Source organism: Stegostoma tigrinum, chromosome 12 (assembly GCF_030684315.1).
Source record: "Stegostoma tigrinum isolate sSteTig4 chromosome 12, sSteTig4.hap1, whole genome shotgun sequence".
Taxonomy (NCBI): domain Eukaryota; kingdom Metazoa; phylum Chordata; class Chondrichthyes; order Orectolobiformes; family Stegostomatidae; genus Stegostoma; species Stegostoma tigrinum.
In genome coordinates this window covers 49,680,772-49,696,487 of record NC_081365.1, presented here as the reverse complement: position 1 = coordinate 49,696,487, position 15,716 = coordinate 49,680,772, and the positions used below count along the sequence as shown (strand labels likewise).

General features: G+C 37.8%; 1 protein-coding gene across 6 annotated transcripts in view; it reads left to right on the top strand.

The window, feature by feature from the left end:
- LOC125456875 (limbic system-associated membrane protein-like) overlaps nt 1-15,716 on the top strand; it is a 1,200,329-nt gene that overhangs the window by 1,138,950 nt on the left and 45,663 nt on the right. For 3 of the 6 annotated variants that reach the window (XR_007248528.2, XM_048540373.2, XM_048540371.2), the window contains one exon: nt 15,559-15,594. The exons of the other annotated variants lie outside the window; for them this stretch is intronic. Coding sequence is in view for 2 of the 3 variants with exons in the window: in XM_048540373.2 (XP_048396330.1) it covers nt 15,559-15,594 (36 nt within the window). In the remaining variant the exon portion in view is untranslated. The remainder of the gene's footprint in view (nt 1-15,558; nt 15,595-15,716) is intronic. 6 annotated transcript variants of the gene reach the window in all.

Sequence of the window (15,716 nt, the reverse complement as noted above, 5' to 3'; positions counted from 1 at the left end):
GGCTGGAGGGCCATCAAAATGTGTCCAAGTCATTTGAAAAGGCTTTGTCAAGCGAAATCTGTGTCTTAAAATACTATGGCCTAAGTAAAGTGACACAATGTGAAGGTGACATATCCCTAAAATGGTCAGGGCTGCATTAAAAAGATAGAACATAAATGGCAATTGGTTCCAAAAGTAGATTCTAAATGCAATCCCCTTATTTAGATTTAGAGAATAAAATGGTCTTTTTAGTTTTTGGTATCACAGGGTTCCACAAGTAAAGAATTCATTGTGAAAGTTGCAATGATTAGATGTAAGCCATTGATGAGTGCACTATCTGACCATAATAACTTCTCATGGAAAAAATACAGGGATATGATTTGATATTCATTACAAACCAGGCAGCAAAATGGTTACTTGAGACACACTGAACAGGTTAGCAAACCTGGGGAAAAAAGAGCTATGGATGACTCATGTTATGTTAACAAAGCAGTGTATTGAGGAGATTGCAGATGCTTAAGATGTAATGCAGTCATTTGACTCAAGCTTCAGAATTTGTTGATATTCAATTGTAAAGGAGGCTAAGTTTATCGGACAGAAACAAAGGCTTGGTGCAAGCATAGATTTGTTTCTCAATGGAACCTACAGGCCAGCAGAGGACTGTATTAATGGCACTTTAAAGAGCTGAGTTGATCCATAATGGATCATTGCCAGAGTTGTAGACAAGGCATTATCAAACCTCTTCCAAGCTAGGGACAGTTGAAAATGAGAGGAAAAGGTTCAAATTGTGAGACAAACTGAGCTCAGAATCAGGCATTCATATTCGGGTAATGTAAATATGTGTAGAATAAATTGAATGAGGCAGCTCAGTTTGCGGGTCACAAAGGCCAAGGTATACTTTATCAAAGCAGGGAAAAGCTGCCAAACCCTGTTTTTAAATGTCTCTGGTGTTGCAGTAACAAGCTGCGCACAAGTGAGGAGTGTCCGGCGTAGTAGCATAGTGTTACACCTGTGGTAAAATCGGCCACTCAAAAGCTATCAGTTGTTCAAGAGTGCAGATGACCGACACAAAAGTGGAAAAATTCATAAAGCATCATGAATAACAAGAAGTTGGAGAATCAAAAGACCAGACCAGACCCTTCCTAAGTGAAATAAATGACTTTGAAAATGTATATTTTTGGATATTAAATTAGAAGTGGTAGGAGGGAATTTGTAAAATGCAGGTACTGGAGTTTTGGGACTATAATGGCACAGGTTTGACACTTAATAAAAAAAAATGAGTTCAACAAAGGCACAATTACATTTATTGGACTCATTGTTCAAGGCACAGGACTTTCAGTCAAACCACAAAAAATGAAAGTTATGAGTGTGTTTCTGTCACCTTAGGATACCTCAAAACTTCAGAAATTCCTTGGTATGTGAGACAAGTGGGAACGCTCTACTAAATTTGGCCAAGACAGTCGAGATAGCTTTTGAGACAGGATTGATAATAATGTTAGAATTTGGATCAGCTAAACATTTCTAAAAATATTAAACAATTTATAATCTCTTCAAAAATCTGAACAAACTATAACCTGCACACTATTCTCACTTACTGGCAAAGGTCACAATATATACTCCATTAACAGGACTGGGAGCAGGGTCATTTTAAATCTAGATATCTAACTGAGACAGGATAATGCTACACGATGAAAGAGGTCAAAGCATTGGCAGGGATATGAGCATATAAAAACACAGAATTATGTTCTGTTTTATTGTATTATATTTAAAAGCATTGTTCTCCATTCTGAACATGAAAGATATTGCCAAGATGTCGTCCTGAATATAGCAGTTCAGATTGGAACTCATGAAATATGAATTTATTGCTAATTATGTACAGAAAAAATACCAAACCTCAGTGGATGCACTCTCAAGAATTCGATCAGATGAAAATGAACAAGAAGACTTCACCTTCGCTGCAGTGGTTGGAGCATTCAAATCATTAATTGTTCAGCACTTAGTAGTTACCAAAAGGAAATTGCAAGAGACAAGGCAAGCCCAAAAAAATGTGCTTCAGAAGGTTTTCAAATCCAGAAATAATATCTGGAAGAATGACCAGGCTGCACACCTGACTAGTATGTTGAACAATGCACCACCTCCCCATCGTTGCTGATTTAGTAGTCTTCAATGAAACATTAGTATCACCTCAAATCCTTTGACTTGGTATTCTTCAAAGAGTTCAACAAGGATATTTACAAGGTGTCATCCAAGGATGCAATAGTTAATCTGTTGGTAAGGTACCATTCACTCTATAGAAGGAATGTTTTCCAATCGTATTCCTTGTGTTGTCAATAACCAAGCACAACAGCAGCCATTAAAACCTCTTTGTCATCAATACCTGAGAATGACATTCTTTGAATTTTGGGAAAAATTTGTGTTGTTATTGATTACTTATCAAGATGGATTGAAGTGTATTATCGCATAATATTACAACAAAAGCAATCATCAATCCTTCAACAGAACTTCTTCCACACATTGGATCCTGGACAGTATAATGCCAGAAAATGAGCCACAATTTTCAAATTACCAATTCCAGATATGTGAAAATGACTATGACTTTGTTGGATGGTTCCAGTTTGCCTTACTATCTTTGAGTAAATAGAAAGTCTAAGAAGCAGGGCATATGAACAATTAAAGTTTTATTACAGAAAAGTGAAGACCTCAGTTTCAATCTTCTGAGCCATCAATCCTCACCACTACAGAGACAGCAAGAACTGCAGATGCTGGAGTCAGAGATAACACAGCGTTGAGCTGGAGGCAGACCGCAGGCCAGGCAGCGTTAGAGGAGCAGGAAAATTGCAGTTTCAGGGCAGGACCCTTCTTCAGAAATGGGGAGGGGAAGGGAGCTCTGCAACAAATAGAGGAGGAGTGGGGCTAGGGAAGGTAGATGGGAGGGTGACAGGTGGGTACAGGTATGGAGTGGGGAGAACTGGTCAGTGAGGTGGGAGGAACGGACAGGTGAGAGAGAAGATGGACAGGTTGTGTCAGGTCAAGGAGGTGGGCTGAGGGGGAGTGTTGGACATGGGTTGAGGCCGGGGCTGGGGAGATTTTAAAACTGGTGAAATCCATGTTTAGGCCATTGGACTGTAGGCTTCTGAGACAGAATATCTCTTTGCATCATACATCTTTGTATTGCTATCTCCAATTGATGGAGCCATTATTAGAATTGCACTTACTACTAGCAGCAGACATTACATTCAGGAGACAGATTTGACATGTTTGTCAGGCTGCCACCTGCCCAAATTCTCAGGAATGTACAAAAAAACTTCTCAAAAAAAAAGGAGAATGAAGATGGAATACTACTGACATGTAGGTGATGAACTGCCTAGAATGAATATAGGATAAAAGTTCTGGATGAGGTATTCTACTCAGGGAATTTGTTTTTCTTCAGAAGTATCTGAAGTATGCAGTGAGCCTGGATCCTATGAGGTCACAACATTGAATAAAAGGATTTTACAGATAAGGAGAAGCCAACTCAGGAATTGTACGAGCATTTAAACAACCAGCATTCCAATTATATCCAGACATGTTCCGAAATGAATATATTTTCATGATTTCAATCAAAATCTCCGTAAAATACAGGACGCCAAAGTACCCAGGAGTTAGAACGACAAAGTGATAAGTTGAGATCTCCAGAACACAATACCATCACAAGTCCTGGAGTAATAGTAAACCTCTTATACCTTAGAAAGACTCTTAACAACAATTTATCTTTTATAGTATTAGCTTTTTCAACCACATTAATGTGCATGCAGTTTTAACTCAATCTATGTAATATAATCTTCATTTTGAAAGAAGCATGTATATATATCACTTTAAAAGAAAATGTAAAAAATCAATGAACAAGGATACAAGACAGTATGCAACCAGCAACCAATTTGTGGCATCGGGGTTGGAGCTGTTGCCTTGGCTGTAATGGTTACTGAATCCCTAAAGTAGATTCATCAATTGAGCCTCCTGTAATGTGTATTTAAAATCAATTGGAGTATTTAAATAAGTCAAATTGACCTTTAGTTTACCAAACCTATGAGATTGGTGAGTTTGCTTAAAGTAATCTGAAATGCAATCGGTAGAATAAATAACTGCATCTCCAGAAAAATTGCTGTTCAAAATGTGCTCAATTTACTATTCCACAGCTGCTCAGCTGTTGAAGCAGGATATGAGCGGTTTGCTTCAAAGACTCTGTGGCACAGCTGAGGGACAGTCAAACTCATTTTATAAGGGATCTCATCACATCGGAAGAAGAACTGACAGTGCATTATTGCCAATGACTTTTAACTTATTGAATGCTAAAGCGGATGATTTCTTGCACCAATTAAAATAGGCAATTGAAGTGTTTACAGCAATTCCAAATTTCCAAGTCATACAAAACAGGCAGCATGTTGTGACAAGATGATATCACTGGATGGCAGTCTTTGTAAATCTAAGAACACTAGGCACAAGAGATACAATTGCTAAACACACAAAATGGAACAATAGATACTTGAAAATGTACAGCAGTTCGTATAACCGGCAAATGCAAGTTCAGATAAAGACTTTTTTCTGAAATATTAACCGACATTTTGTATTTACTGATGATGATCAACCTGCTGTTTACTTTCAGAACTATCTATTTCTAAAATATAACTTCTGACTTAATCTTCTACAAACAAATAAATCAATACCTTTAAAATGTCTGATCTGACATCTGTAAAAATAGATGCAACAGATACCTTTTTCAGTAAAATAATATTTTAAATTACAAATACCAAGAATAGGCAATACTCATTTTTCTGATTATTATTAGTTAAAACCTATCTGTAAAGAATAAAATCAGAAAATGCTGAAAATGATTCACAAATCAGGCATTACTGAGGGATAGAAAATCAGATTTAACCTCCCAGGTCTTGGTAACTCTGTTTCTCTGTGCAAGGAGGCTTCCAGATATGCTGAGCACTTCCAGCATTTTCTATTTTTGTTTCAGATTTGCAGCATCCAGTATTTTTGCATTTCCCCCTTTTTAAGGAAATTCATCTTAACTGGTAAATCTCATCCTAAAATAAATATTTTTGTCATCATAATCCTCCTGTGCCACACCATTAGTTGTCATTGATTAGTTATTTATTCTTCAGTTATTTTTGTCTTACTACTTTTTCTTTCATCACTTCTTATGTACTAGAAATTACGCCGCATAATTACTGTCTGAAAAGTTTCTTTCAGCATAAAAAGTCTTTAAAATAATTAGAAATAGTAGGAACTGCAGATGCTGGAGAATCTGAGATAACAAGGTGTAGAGCTGGATGAACACAGCAGGCCAAGCAGCATCAGAGGAGCAGGAAGGTTGATGTTTCAAGGTTAGAAGAAGGGTCTACGCCAGAAACGTCAGCCTTACTGCTCCTCTGATGCTGCTTGGCTGGCTGTGTTCATCCAGCTCTACATCTTGTTATCTTAAAATAATTAGCTACCTGATGGTGTTGTGTGTGATTTTGGGCAGAAAATGCAGGACCGAACAGTTTCTTTGAAACATTCATTCTGTTTGATTTAGAAGGATTAATATTTTTTCACAGCTCAGTGGTTTTAATTACTTCTTAAAGCAAAGTTTGAACAAAACAGCACTTTTTTTTGTCACATTAAGTTATTCGTTTTCCCAAATCTCATGCTTCCCTGCACCATTTTTCCAATAAAATATCATGGGCTTGATTTCAATGATGGATCTAATCTGGCAAGGTCCCCATTACAAATTAATGACACACTTTGATTTTTCCATTATTTTGTGACAAGAGTAGAAATGTACTGTCTATTTGTAAGGAGTCTTAATCTGCTAACCTTCATGATAGAAGCTTTGAGTTGAGCAGCACTTTCCTTCTGAGGCATGGAGAGAGGACTTCAAGCATGGGAGACAACAAAAATATATTTCATCAACCTTCAGTTCGATGAATGTTGACACGAGAGAGCTTTCCATCTTAAATAAAAGATCATTGACTCCATTTCACGCTGTTTTCAATTAATTAAGATGTTAGTTAATTAACTGTGAACAGCCAAGTATACTCATGGTGGAATTCATTGCTCCGCATTCCCACTATTTTGAGAATGAATTCAAAGTTTATATCAGTAATGTAGTGAAGGAAATTCACAAGTGCTAGTTGATTGATACCATGTAGAATTCCAAGGTCTACGCAGTATTGAGCATATTTACTTCTGAAAATGTTGCCTATATTACCGAACTTAGTTGTAGTTACTACATGGTGCTGTTTATGGAGATTTCTCACTGTAATTCCAGCAGAATATTTCATAAAATAATGTTAAAAGTACTAAAAGTCAGCTTTTTTCAGCCCATCAAAATTTTTAACAAAGTTGACAAATGTTGCAGATTCGCAGAGAAAGAATTATTTCTTGGCGAAGTAACAAGTTCCACTGCAAAGGCAAACATTACCTGCATGCAGCAGATAAAGCTAATATTGATGCATACAAAAGTGACGTTCTCCTGACCTTCAGAATGAGAATTCAGATGTTGAATCTGTTTGAAGACTAATAGGCCAACAATCTATACTTTGATGTACTCCAAAAGAAGGGAGTTATTTTCAACTTGGCAATGGTGCTACATTCAAGCATCAATGTTAGAGGAAAAGGTTTAGGACATGTGAGGGTCCAAGTGGCCAAGAGCTTTAAAATTCCTACTTTCTCCTCTTATTCTAAATAAAGGAACTGACTATTAAAACATTTTGAAATCACCAAGACAAATAAGAATTTCAGCATTGAACTAAAATCATCCTGCAAGTGCATCTTCTGCTAATGAATCTTGGAAGGTCTGTCAAAACTCATAATCCAAGATGTTATGATCAGGATGTTTTATGGAACAGACTTAAGCCTGTTCAAATCTATCAAGGAGATAACATTTATCTTATTTAAAGGCAAGTGTAAGGTGCTGTGTTTCAGATGTACTTCGAACGATTACACTATTCGGCTCTACGCAAAACACGCTTTATTCTTACCCTACAGTTAAAATGCAAATAAGAGAAAGGAGAATTGGTATAACTTTAACTCTGCTTGAAAACTTTAAAAAAAAATAGGTTATTTAACTACTAAACAGCAACTGTTCCAATATGATAACTCCCCATAAGTACCTCCTTGGCAAAGGTAAAGTCAGCAAAACAGATTGTCTCACCTGCAACAAAAATAGAAGTTGCTGGAAAAGCTCTGCAGGTCTAGCAGCATCTGTGACGAAAAAGTCAGAGTTAACGTTTCGGGTCCAGTGACCCATCCTCTCACATGTGTCCTTGCAGCAGAGAGAGTACCCAAGCTAATACCTATAACACCGAGAGATGTAGCTACTTCACAGTCACCTTCAAAACTCCAACAACTACTGAAAGCTAAACTAAAACCTTGGTTCTGTCAGAGCCTGAATCCACCCATTCATGGTGCATCTATTGTTCCAACAGTAACAAAATACCCAAGGTCTCAAAGCTGTTTACTTTATTGGCTTGCAAGAGATAGCTCACCACCTATGGCTCAAAACCTCTCTTCAAAACAAAAAAGGACAAAATACATCTCTTAAAGCCATACAATTGTCACAATGTCTTTGGAGAGAAAGAACAGTTAGAAATCACTCAACACCTTCACCTGAATTGGAAAATTCTATTTGCATGGTTTCTGGCAAAACAATTAACTTAATTTCAAAACAACTAGTCAAAAAGCACAATTGTGAGTTGATTGACATTAAGTTCTTGTACTGGCCACAGTCCCAGTGAATTGATTTTGAGATGGTTACGGTAAATGGGAATCACACAAAAAATCTGAATGCTAATTACAATCTGTTGTGGACCATAGGTAACTTTGTTCCTGAACCAGAAAAGGGGAAACTGCTTATATTTGTCATGCAAAAATTTTTTGCCACTCTCAGCAGATGCTTGTCTGCTTCCTCAACACTTTTCAGGAGACACAAATGGTTGTGTAACTCACCAGCTCATGAGGAATATTCACAGGAGCTTCCCTAATATAGTTGAAAATTCAGAGCTAATCACTGTTGTGGCAGATCATATTTTAGTTTGTCATACAAATGTTCTGAATTAAATAATACATTTACCTTCATACTGGAAAGACAAATCCATATTGGCATACAATGAAGTCCACATGAATGAAGATTTACTCATTGTCTTCTACAGATAGTCAGCTTTTGGCATGTAAGTGCCTTTTTGATGACAGGAATTGCACTTATAATTTATCACCTACTTGTTACAGCCTTTTCTCATTTTTTAACTTACTGCACTTAGAACATAGTATCTGACATCCATATCCTACGAAACAATAAATAATCCACATTCTGATATTATTCTTATTTTTAACCATGTCCACACCTTTATATCGACATAAAAGAGTTCCACATCAAGAATTTTAAATGGTCATCTTTACGTAGATAAAGCCTTTGTACAATCTCATTGGAATAATCTCTGCTAATGTATACCAGTTTGATTATTTGCACCCTTCCACTCCAAGTGAGTGCTCCACCTGATGATACACTGTCAAAGAAATAGGGCTGCCATCTGCCTTGACTAAGAAGCGCCAGTAAAAATATTTTGTTTCAAATAGAAGTTTAATTCTAGAATGTAGTTATTCATAAATATGAACAAGAATTCAATGTTAATTGTGAAAGACAAGGTGCTTATTCTTGCCGTGCATGATGCAGAGATTTTCTACCTCTTGTATTCAGAAACATTAATAAGAGTTGTCATCAATTAACAAACATTTGAAAACTGGAATTAATAGGTCTTTGTACTTGAATGCTTTCCTGAGTCTGAGGAATAAGTAAACTGTTGGAGAAGATAGAGGTGTAAAATTGATATACTGTCAGGGAAGAACATTGGGGTAACAGAGGAATTGCCATTCCCAGATGATATCATTCACAAGCTAAGCACCTTAAATAGAGATTTTCTCAAAATTAAGCAATTGTAGCACAGCAATTCAGAGACAAGGTAAGGCACAATTTTCTGAAGCCATGCGAAATTAAACAATGTCTTCAGAGAGATAGGAATTGATTTTCTGTTTCTTGTTTCTTTGAAGAACAAGGACTTAAATATGTAGCAACAATGTAAAAGCAATTTCAATGTTCCCAGTACCACATCCTGAGGAATATCAATGTTTAACGTCTTTAATCTGAAAATCAAATGTACGCCTTTCTGTTTCCTGTCACTCGGCTAACTTTGTATCCAAATGGGAAAATAAATTTTAAGAAAACATACCCAGCTCAATGGTAAAGTCAAATTTCCAGATTGAAATCAAAAAGATAAGGGAAATTGATACCAGTACAGTCCAACATAGAATGGATGTAATAACTTGCAGGAACTTAGAGAAAACTACAGAGTAAATCATTCCTGGAACTGACTGAAAATTGTGTGCTCTTCATGTGAAACTATTGAATGAATAGGTAATCCACAGATCTACAATCACGGTCAGAATTCTGTAAACGATACTGAGCTAAGTCGCATGGACTAAAAGCATCTCAGCAACAGGAATTCCAGCTGGAAAGACCTATACGCATATCACCAAGAACCAGCTCACTCATTCCTCTGGTGTGGCAATGGCCTGCCTGCCATGATCTAATGGCAGGTACAGCAGGATGAGGCATTAATGTCCCACCTAAAGGCCACAATTGGTAGCAGGCTGGAAAAGCCATTTGCAGGCCTTCCCTTCATGGACTTAATCAAGGTAGAGGTGGTTCAGTGGCAGGGTCCAGGAGAGAGGGTTGGTATATTCATTGTGCCAGGAGAGATGGTTCATATAGCCATGCGTAATTGTATAATTTACAGCTGAACTGTGGAATTCGGGCAGACAAATGGGATGGACATTAATGTTTGCAACAGAGGTTCTGGCCACCATTTGGAGAACTGGTGGAAGCCCTGCATCACCTTTGGCTTAATTGGCCATTAAAGGTCCTCGTTTGGCATCCGGCGAGGGGAAAGCCTTACAAAAGCCTTCTCAAGAACAGGTGGGAAGGTGGCAGTGTCCCTACTATCAGATCAAATACCCCTTGCCTTCAAATGTACCACTGTGGGGCATTATATCCACTCATGCCTGTAAGCAATTTTGCTTAACACTGAAATCTTCATCTCAAATGAATAATAGTGTGCAAGAACAAATATTGCAATGGCACTAATCACAAATCATGCCATCAATCCCACTTGTAGTTCTAAATGATACAAGGCAGCCCTACAGGCAGTAAATTTCTGACACCTGGCTGAGTGTTGCAGATTCTTTTCCAACTGTAATTGTGCAGTTAAAGCCAAAGTTCTGGGTCTATGCTCTCCTTTACAGAGAAAACAAATTATGTAAAATTAATTCACAGCGACATCCCACTGTACAGGTTTTATGTTGTTATCGTAAAATAAACATACAGTGATGGTCTTTTCCTAATTTATTGATATGAAAAGTAAATACAGATTGCTTAGTTCTTTTATGCTTTCACCTTAACTTAAGTGGTTTTTGCCAACATATTTTTCTTGCTAAAAACTGGAAAGTTATGTTCTGACTTCTTGTTATTTCTGATCAATGCGCTCCTGTTTGGAGCATATGGAGAGCTGGCAGCATGCACCTATGGGCTGTAGTATGAAGACAAAACATCATCCATGCTCATACAGCGACCATGACATCCTAAGTTGCTTCAGCTCATTTCACAGAATTTGAGAGTATATTGTGACCTCAGGCACAGTGACATTTACCATTGGAGAATAGTACAGTATATTTGTTCTGAAAACTGACAGACAATCTGTGGCCACAGGTAGAGATTAACTTTTAGTCGAAGATGTTCTACAAAATTTTAATTTTTTTAGTGTTGGGACCTTCCTGATATGGATATTAAATTGAAATGTGGGTTAAAATATGAACATTTTGCAACTATTACACTTAGCAAGTAATTAAAATTGGGCATTCACAAATTGAATGTATCAACTTATTATTTGAACAATCAAATAAGCAGAGCCACAAATCCATTCAAGTGGTTGGTTATTTTTATGTCTAAAATGAGAGCACTGCTTGTTCAGATAACAGACAAACACAGAAACAGAGAAGATAGGAGAAGAGGGGGCCATTCGGTCTTCGGGCCAGCTCTGCCATATTTCACGATCATGGCTGATTGTCCAACTCAGCAGCCTAATCCTGCTTTCTCTCCATGTGATCCGATTTGTCCAAGTGCTATAATCTTGTCTTTTGAATGCATTCAATGTTTTGGTGAAAGAAAGACGGGGAGTGACCGCCCTTGTGGGGAAATTCTCCACTGGTCACAGCCATTTCTAGCAAAAAGTTGTTATGGTTGTGATGTCAATCCACTTAATCCAAGAACGAGACTATAGGGGTTCCTCAGATTAAACTCCAAGGCACAACTACATTCAGCCTCATCCTCAATGTAACTTCTTCTATTACTTGACTAAAATGGAGATGTTTGCTGATGATTTTGCAGTGTTCTGTATCATTTGCAACTCCTCAGATACTGAAGCAGTCCACATCCAAATGCAGGAAGATCTGGGCAACTTCCAACCATCGGCTGATAAATCACAAGCACCATTCATGTGAAACAAGTATCAGGCAATAAATGTTTCCCATAAAAGAAAACTTAACCATCTCCCTTTGATATACGATGGCATGTGTCATAAGCCAGGAGTGTGATGGAATACTCTCCACTTATTCTTAATGAGAATTTCCCCCAATTTCTGTTGACTCCAGTTTTGTTTGGGCTCTTTGATGACTTATTCGGTGAAAAGTTGCTTTGATCTCAAGGGTAGTCACTCCCAGTCTTTCTCTTGTATTACCTGAATAACCAGTGCTCCCATTCCAGATGTGAAATAACCAACTACTTGAATGGATTTGTGGCTCTGCTTATTTGATTCGTCACTTAGTAAACTGACATGTTCAATACATGAATGCCCGATTTTAATTATTTCCAAAGTTTAATAGTTGTAAAATGTTAATACTTTAATCCGTACCCCAATTTAATATCCATATCGGGAATGTGTCAATGTTAAAAAATGTTAAAATTTTGTGGAAAATCTTCGACCAAATGTTAATTTGTATCTGTGACCGCAGTTTGTCAGTTTTAAGAACAAGTACACTGTACTATTCTCCAATCATTCAAACAACACTTGACAAGCTCAGCACTGGCGTAGAAAAGGGCAGCACGGTGGCTCAGTGGTTAGCACTGCTGTCTCACAGCGTGAGGGACCAGAGTTCAATTCCAATCTCAGGCAACTGCTTGTGCAGAGTTTGCACATTCTCCCTGTTGTCTGTGTTTTTTTCCTCTGGGTCCTCCGGGTTCCTCCCACAGTCCAAAGATGTGCAGGGTCGGTGGACTGACCATGCTAAACTGTCCATTGTGTCCAGGGATGTTTAGGTTAGGTGTGTTAGACGTGGGGGAATGAGTTGTGGTGGGATGCCCTTCGGAGGGACAGTGTGGATGTTGCGTCAACTGGCCTGTTTCCACAGTGTGGGGATTCTGTGATCTGAGAAAAATGCAGCATCGGTACCAATCTAATTCTTTAAGCCAAGATAACAAAGTGTGGATCTGGATGAACACAGCCTAGGACCAAAACGTCAGCTTTTGTACTCCTAAGACACTGTGTTCATCCAGATCCACACTTTGTTATCTCAGATTCTCCAGCATCTGCAGTTCCCATTATCTCTAACACTTTAAGCCCTCAGCTGATGGTGTACAGCCTCAGTAATGTCAATCATTGATAAGATGACCTGCAGCACTTTGTCAGGGTAACTTTAACAACCCCTCCTTAAACTGTGATATCTACCCCTCAAAGCCAAGGTGCATGCAAACACCACCATCTGCGAATTCCCCTCCAAACCGCACACCATCCTGATTTGAAACTATATCACTGGTCTTCCACTGTCACTGGGTTTCAATCCTGGAAATTCCTACCGAACAGCACTTTGAAGTATTTGCACCAGAGGAACTGCAGGATTTCGAGTAGATGGTTTACCCTTTTACTTTTCAAGGTCAATTAGGGATGAGCAACAAGTGCTGGAATAACTAGTGACCCCAACCACCCTTGAGATAATTTAAAAATTCTAATCACACATCAGTCTGAGAACCCCTGAAGTTCTTTCCTGGGATCCCATTCGAAAAAAAAATGATGGGCTGCTCACCAACTAATTTTGAGTTATATCATTAATATAGCACTCCAAGAATCACAATGTACTCATTATAGCCCCCGTACCTCCACATTTCTTTGTCCTGTTAAGTTTTTCATTCAATATCATCTGTAACTCAGTTATGAAACCATCTAAGGAAAAAAATAATGGAGTATTGCGGTTTGATGTATGAGAAAGCAGCACTGATTGAAACTTCTAATCATTGTACAAATCTGATTTGCTTTCTTTATATTGATTATTGATCCCTCTTTCAGTACAACACTTCCCTTCATTGCATTTTTGTTTTTATTTTCTTTTGCCTTGTACTCTCTGCACACAGGCTGTGATGCTGACCCGTAGCCAGACTTTCAATGAATCAGTCATTGCCAAAAACAAGGGAGGAAAATCATGATGGTTGCCTTGACAATTTCCCGAACCTCTTATCAAGGGTCTAGGCCTGAAACGTCAGCTTTTGTGCTCCTGAGATGCTGCTTGGCCTGCTGTGTTCATCCAGCTTCACACTTTGTTATCTTGGATTCTCCAGCATCTGCAGTTCCCATTATCCCTGAATCATTGGCCAATATACTTCTGCTGAATTTAGAACAGGCTATACTTTGTTTTAATTTAGTTCCTTTTGCCTTTGTGATAAATAGCTTCTGTAACACTCACTATTTCTCAGCTGAAATTGGGCAAGGGAGCTGCTTCTTGTTCTCTTCCAAATTAACTCTGAATCTGACTATTGGGAGATAAATAGATCTGTATCAAACGATCATTGAAGTTCTCCCTCTTCTCTGAACTGGTGTGATCTCCAATCACACCATGATATACTCCTTAGCAATTGCAAGATAGAATGAACAGCGTTCTATTTTCACATGCTTTGGTGAATGGTAGCATTGATAATGTCACTTCACTGATATACACTAATAATCTGATTTAGTCAGCCATTGCATTCTTTTTACATGCTATTGCTTATCACCGGTTGCTGCTTATCTCTAAACTTTGCACAGTATTGTACACCATAGGAGATTTTCACTAGTGGAATCCTGAGCTGCATTTGTAATATAGCTAACAACTGGCTTTGTTAAGGACGTCCATTACCTTGGCTACTTCTTAATGAAAGCACAGTTTGCCTTATAATGATGTATTCCAGTATTTATAAACCAAATCCCTAGTTCCATTTTAGTTAATTCTCTATGCTGAGCTCTGTTGCTGCATTGTCAGAACGAGCTGTTGACTGGATTATGAGCATCAACTGATAGAATTGTGGAATGACATGTCTCGCTAATCACTAAATATGATATAACCTTTTTTTCCTTTCTCCAACATTTCCTTATCTTTAAGACTTTCCGAATTCTCCATTGCTCTACTTTTCACCTCCTCATTCAATTTAATGATTGCTTCTTTTTAGGAAGTGACGTTCCTGTCATGATAGCAGTGTATATATATTGGCCAGTTCACAGACACAGAGATGAAAGATAGAGAAGGCAAGAACAGGAAATTCCAAGGCTTGATTGTCTATCTGGAGAAAGATAAAGCTTAAAAAATTTCAAAGATGTCAGCTAACATAACAGAAAATATAGGGAAATGACAGTATCGGAAGTAAATGAAAGAGATTACGTAAAAGAGCTAAACAAAGAACACAATGATTAACAAGAGTGGTATTAATAATGGAAGTGGGAAATAAAATTCTTGGGATGATGAGATACTGTAATGGTGGCAGGAAAAAGATTAAGGATATCAGATGAGTCTTTTTTCTTTATTCATTCATGGGCTGAGGGCGTCGCTGGCTAGGCAGCATTTATTGCCCATCCCTAATTGCCCAGAGGAGAGTTAAGAGCCAACCACATTGCCGTGGCCTGGAGTCACATGTAGGCCAGACCGGATAAGGATGGCAGTTTCCTTCCTGAAAGGACTTTGAGGACCACGTGATGGGAAACAATATCTGACAAAAGGAATGAACAAAGGAAAATAGTGAAATAAATGAACAATCTAAAAACACATTGTTGGCAAGTGGAAGGAGTTGAAAAAAACTCAACTTAATTGATAAAATAAAGTCATAACGGAGTAGGTCGGCACCACATTTTCTTTTCCTGTATGTTGGTTTATATTTATAATTTTATTTGAAGTCACATCATTTTTATTTTGTGATTTTCCATTTGTAGACAAGTATATGTGAATATGCTAGGATTATAAATTAGGTCCATAATTTCAGAATTGTTTATCTAATATTTTTGGCATTGATATGAAAATGATGTATTATAAGGGGATTAAAGACAGGTTTGTATTCAGTTTTAGTTGGGTTTTATGTTGGCTAGTATCATGCCTTGCCCAGCAGATGGCAGTAAATCCCTACCACTTAAGGTCAAACACAAGCTTTCCACTAATTCTGAAAACAAATTTTCCATATAAATGTAATCTTTATGTTTCTTCCTTTAGAGCAAATAGAAACCACAATGCACTCAGAAAAAAGAGGTCAGTATCTGGGCACTTTTCTGTGCCAAACAAGATATCCTTTTGGGAATATTTAGAATCAAGTGTCCTTCATGCTATTTTAATGAGAGTACTGACTGTACAGATTGCATGGTGTCATGTTA